A 6,029-nucleotide genomic window follows, 5' to 3' on the forward strand; every position below is an offset into this window, starting at 1 on the left:
ATAAATGTTTTCATGAACTTCCATACTATGTTGAGATGAATTCTTTCATATTTAGCCTGTTTTATATCCTTGCTATCATTACATTCCTTTATCATTTTCCTTCCTCTTACAATTCAGGATTAGAAAACTATTTTCACTGATTTTCCTCTTCTGTCTTCTAAGAAAGGCACATTACAATGTGGACTTTTATAATATTCTATAAATATATGACATATGTAACAAATTTACTATTCCATTGCCTTCTATAGAGAAACATGTTGTTAATAATATTGCATATATAATTATATTCATTGTATGATTTTTCCTTCATTTTCAAAGAAAAAGTGGGATTATAAGATACATCTTATTTGCATGTTATTAATCTTACCTAACAATAACATTAATGACAATTTAAACTTCCAAGTACACTAGAAATTTATTTCCCCAGTATTTTATCAATTGCATAATATCCCTTTTAATGGGAGAGGGACTAACTAGATAAGCATACATGTACAGCTTATCAATGGTGCTTGCTACTTCAAAAATCAGTCCTATGTTCAATGTGGAAGTATAGCTTGGAACATGTGAAAAAAAATGTCAGTGAAAGTTGACTTCTAACACAAAGGTCTTATAGATGTAAGTTAGGTTTGAGTTGATATTTCTCAATTTTATCTGTCAGACACTCTCTAGTTTCTGATTTCTAGTATACTGTCAAAATTCTAGTACGGGCCGGGCGAGGGTGGTGCACTCCTTTAGTTCCAGCACTTGGCAGTCACAGACAGGTGAATCTTCGTGAATTTGAAGCCAGTCTTGTCTACCTAGTGAGTTGCAGTACTGGCTCCACAGTTATAGAGAAACCCTGTCTTGAAAAGAGAAATCTGGTATGATTATGGTCTTCTTCCTTATTATAGCACTAACATGGAGTTTCCCAATCCATTTTTAATTTCAGTTCTTAAAAGATACTAAGAAAGTAGGCATCATAAATTATGAGGCAAAAGATCCAATGTATTTTTTAAAATTGTTAGTAAACAACCTCTGTCATGTTTGATCTAAGTAATTATACTAGCTTTCTTTTAGATTCCATTCCATTGTATACTTTTTCATTTTGATATTAGCATTTTATCCATATAACCTTAAAAATAGTCTCATCTGTAAATGATAATCAGGGATGGCAGCATGCATCTTTTCCTGACCCATCTTGCTGGTTCCCAGGAAATGAATATGTTTTCGTTTAAGACTAACTTTACCCTCCAGTGGTATTATTTACTTTTAATGTACCAATGATTATATTTAATGTTTTTCATTATAAATACAATTATAATTTTATTTTATTTATAACTTAAATAATAATTCTGAGAAAATGACTATATTTCCTATAGTACATCATTTATTCTCATGACCTGGAAAAGTTTGCAGAGACCTACTTTTATGTTGCTGAGTTTTGAAATGAAATATAGATTAATCACCTGAATGTGTGTGAAAGAGGGCTAGGGGTGAGACAGCCACAGCAAGTCGAGGTCAGAGCAGATGATGAGGTGATGGCCCACCTATGAAGATGCGATGGTTTTCATAATGTTTCTAGGCATGCTGGTGTTGTGAGTACTAAATATAATACTCTGTGTTAGAATTAGTGGCCCAGAAATACTGCAGCTAAAGTACTGCTTTGTGATCTAAGTCTGACTTTCCATTCTTCAAAAAAATATCAGCTATGGACAAATCCGAGCAGTCCTAAGTGCTCTGAAATATTATCTAGAGAGTTTAACTATGAAATTGGCTGGCATATATGACAGTGATCAAAACTCATATCATAATTTACATATTGAAAAATTATCATTTTGTTTATAATGATGGATGTCATAGCATTTTTTGTAAAATATGTCACTTACATTTTCCACATATCTTTTGTTCCAATTACTTCCTAGTATTCTTTCTAAGCATTTGTTTTATTTTTCTCTAAAAGTAATAGAGTACCATCATTTCATGGTACTATCATCCTAACACTGAGAAATTATACCATATCCTTATAGTCACTTCTTCATTGGGTATACTAACCCGATATGTGGTTCAGATTCAACATACTAAACTTGGTCACTTTCCACTTGCATCTTCTATGCTAATGTATCTACATTTGTTTGTTGCCACAAATTTTGTGTCCAAGGCAGAGTATCAGCATTCACCATTTTTTTAGTTTTTTACCTCCATATAAAATTCCAAATATTAATTTTTACTTTATTTCTTGCTCATGTTTTAATGTATTAATCCTCATATCTTTCTTAAAGCTCTTTCAATGTCATCTGATTCATTTAGTATAACTGAAATCATGGTATCGTAGACTACAAAACAAATAATTACGGGTACTCTTGATTAACTCAATTCCGTGTATGCAAATTTACACCTTGTTTACTCGTCTGAGAGCATTTATATTGCTTGTTCTTATTCCTTATGTTCTTAATAATTGTTTTAGAATGTAGCTTTTATGATTACCACATATGTGATTAATTCATTCACATTGGCCTAGAAATATTAAGAATTGGAGGATATGAGAATTTGATGGTACACCGTGAAAAGGGTCATGATAGGCCTCCACCCATCATTTACCCAAAATTTAATTTCTAGGAATTCTTCTATACAAATACTGTGACAAGTACAAGAATATATGCATCTAAATACTTACTGCATCAATAATGCCTGTCAAAAATACAGCATTCCAACCATGTAGTGGGTAACATACAATAAAATCAAACTAGTTGCATCTGTATAAATTTTTTGACAAAAGTGTATACATATCTAGAGTTTATTTTATTATTTATGGGTAAATCATATATTCACAGGTATCATTAGGTATGCATTAAATCTCTTTGAGTGGTTACATACTCACAAAAATGTTCTTGTAGTAAACTATGGCCAGAGAACAGGTATTCGGGGGGGGGAGACTTTTCACTATATATCTTTTGAAAACATTATTTATGTGAATGTTTGTGTGTCTATGAGAGTGTTGGCAATAAGTGTTCAAAGTTCTTCAGGGAACTGAAGAGGGTGTCAAATCCCCTGGAGCTGGATTGGGTACTTGGAACTGAACTCAGGAATAGAGAAAGAGATCCTAACTGCTGAGCCATTATCTCCAGACACAGTATTATTTATCTTTTAATCTATAAAAGTTTCTTTACAAAAGCAAATGTGCAAAATGAACTTTGCATAGCTGAAGCCAAAGCTCCGTTCCTAGAAAATGTTGATTTTGATACATACATTCCTATAAGTACAATTAATAATAAAATGCATATTTAATCATTTTAAAATTTAGTTTAATTGCTATGATGCTGAACACATTTGTATTCTATTTTTTCTACAATACACCACATACTCAAAAGTGATCCACATAAAATAACTATCTATGCATTCAATACAAAAATCAACTATACCTACTCTGGACATAACTACTGGGCTTTCATTGGAAATGACTACCTGGGCTGCTTCTTGAAAGTTAAAGTAATATTAATCTCCAAAATATCTTCCCAATTATCCTGAAAATTTAGATCAGATTTGATTAGTTATGAAATTCTTAAACATAGATGGTACTGAGGAAAGTAGTTCATAATACAGTACTTTTAAAAGAGAAAGTTTTAGTACTAAGCATGGTAGTTCTTAGGTTTTTCTGAAGTAAAAAAATTGGTTAATAATTTGAACAATATTATATAATTCTGTAAGATAATACATTTTAGAGCATTTTATGTACCCATAAGGTACAATCAACCAGTTCTAATTTTCCCTACATTCAGATAAAAGATACTCCAAATGGTAATAATCTAGATCTTGAAGCACATTTTCTAATTTGATTGGGTTTTAAATGATGAATATTTTCTTAGATCAGCCCAACACACATTTTATAAACATGTTTTCGCAAAATGCCAAATACATGAAATGTTTAAACGACTTGAACATATTATTGAGATGCTGGTAAAGCTAAACTGCTGAATTGCAGTGAAAACAACCACTACATTAACCTAAAGAAAGAAAATACATAAATTACCCAGGAAGGGAAAGATTAAGACTAATTCAATTTTTGTATGATACAGCAAAAATGTAGTGCTCTGAGAAAAAGTGCCAAAGCCACATCAAGTTTTTATTGCAAAACGATGTGACTCTCTCTCTCTCTCTCTCTCTCTCTCTCTCTCTCTCTCTCTCTCTCTCTCTCTCTCCTCTCTCCTCTCTCCTCTCTCCTCTCTCCTTTCTGTTTTCCCTCTCTCTGTGACTGAGCATTAGAAAGTTGGGTAAGTCCCCTTGGAGATAAAATCACACACAATTAGAAGTGTGCATGCATACATCACACACAAGAACATATGTGAAGAACATTAGCCTGAACTAAAAGATAAATCTGTGCACCTTCACAAGTGCTTAGAGACTTTAGCTCCAGAGGCCTGCATAGTTGCCATGGAGGCCTGAAGGGAGTGGACCTCCACCCACAAAGAGCTTCATCTCAGGCCAGTTGTAGCAGTGAGTGTAGAGTGCATTTGGGAATTCCTCAGTGCCACCAAAGTAGTTCACCCAGAGTTCATCTTGGTTGAGCCAGCCTCTGCCACAGGTGAGTTTGAGCTTCCTACCTGTGCGCGCAAGAAAAGAGTCTGGACTGGCTGAGGCCCTCTCCTCCAGGAACTTCTGTGCACGGATGTCATAAAAGAGCAGGGAACCATGTCCAGTGCCCACGGTAATAATGTGCTGGTAGAAGCTCAGAGAACGCACACCTGTGCCTCCCTCTCGGGAACACAAGGGTTTGATATTCTGCTGGCGTTGTCTTGGATCCAGGAATGAAACATGAGACTGGGATCCCACAGCATAGAGGGACAACTCGTCACAATAGGTGAGACATACATTTTCTCTGCAGTAGGGCAGCCTTAGGGACAGGAGCCTGGACAGGGAGCTTCGGGCTTTCCACAAGTGGAAGTAGCCATCCAGAGACACTGCTCCCAGCTCCTGGTTTTTGCCACTGAATGCAAGGGCTCTCACTTTGCGATTACCTGGGTTAGTGGTGGCCCTGGGAATGGCCTCCATGTCCCTTGGACGAATGTGCGAATACCGTGGAATCTCTGAATTATTGTGCCAGGGAATGTTGCCATTGAACATGTCAGGATCAACCCGCCAGAGTGCCACAGTGCCGTCCCGTGATCCACTCACAGCCACCGTGTCACTCATCCATGCAATGGCGAAGATCCAGTCCTTGTGGCCATTGCGATCCCCTAAGCACACAGGGTCTAGGGTGGGCAGCTGGTATACTGCTAGACTGTTGGGGTTTTCACCCCCTGTGGCCAAGAGGGTCTTGGAGGGATTCAACTGGATGGCGTGGATGCCACAGGTGGGTTGGGTACGGGTTTGTCCAGGTCCTCTGTCCTGCATCAGGGGAATGCGGGTAATTCTGCCAGTCTGGACGTCTACCACGAAGAGTGTGTTGCACTTGGTGCCACACACCACCTGCCTGGCATTTAGCCACTGCGACGCGAACACCTTGTTGAGGGGGCCAAGCGCCAGCTGGCGCTCCCTCAGCAGCTCTGGCAGCCTGAGGACCCCATAGCTGCGCAGGTCTCCCTTGAAGCCCGCCAGCCCCGGGTGGCCCTCGTCGCCCAGCGCCCGGCCCTTCAGGTAGTGCACCAAGGAACGGCGAGCCACGGGCCTCCGCGGCCTCTTGGCCAGCAGCAATGGCCCCTCCGCGTGGCCGGTCCCAGCCGCCGCAGAAGCGGGACCGGGCGACGAAGAACTCCCGGCGCCCCCCTCGACCTCGGCGGCTTTCCGTTTCCTGCTACCTGTTTGCTGAGGGGCCATGGTGGGCGGCGGGCGGGCTGCAGAGGCGGTGGCGGCGCGGCGGCGGCGGCGGCGGCGGCGCGTGGCACTCGTGTTGGCCATGGTGTCGTAGGGAATGGCTGTGTCTCCGAATCGATCAGGCTGGCACTGGGTCCCAGGGGCAGGAGGCTGGGAGATTCCTGGGGCTCCGTGTGTCCTGGGTCCCGGGTGCTTTGGTGGCAAAAGAGGCGAAGGTGGCAGCGTGGCTTGACAAGTACTTT

General features: G+C 39.7%; 1 protein-coding gene across 1 annotated transcript; it reads right to left on the reverse strand.

Moving 5' to 3' along the window:
- Positions 1–2,759: 2,759 nt before the first annotated feature.
- On the reverse strand, positions 2,760–5,799 carry LOC125403670 (DDB1- and CUL4-associated factor 12-like protein 2). The gene has a single exon (XM_048439206.3). The coding sequence runs from the start codon at positions 5,788–5,790 to the stop codon at positions 4,381–4,383; it is 1,410 nt and encodes a 469-aa protein (XP_048295163.3). The 5' UTR covers positions 5,791–5,799; the 3' UTR covers positions 2,760–4,380.
- Between the last annotated feature and the right edge of the window lie 230 nt (positions 5,800–6,029).

This window comes from Myodes glareolus, chromosome X, assembly GCF_982192425.1.
Source record: "Myodes glareolus chromosome X, mMyoGla1.1, whole genome shotgun sequence".
NCBI lineage: Eukaryota > Metazoa > Chordata > Mammalia > Rodentia > Cricetidae > Myodes > Myodes glareolus.

Coding starts and splice junctions, on each gene's coding strand:
- LOC125403670 (XM_048439206.3), bottom strand. CDS start 5,790: ATGGCCCCTCAGCAAACAGGTAGCAGGAAACGGAAAGCCGCCGAGGTC.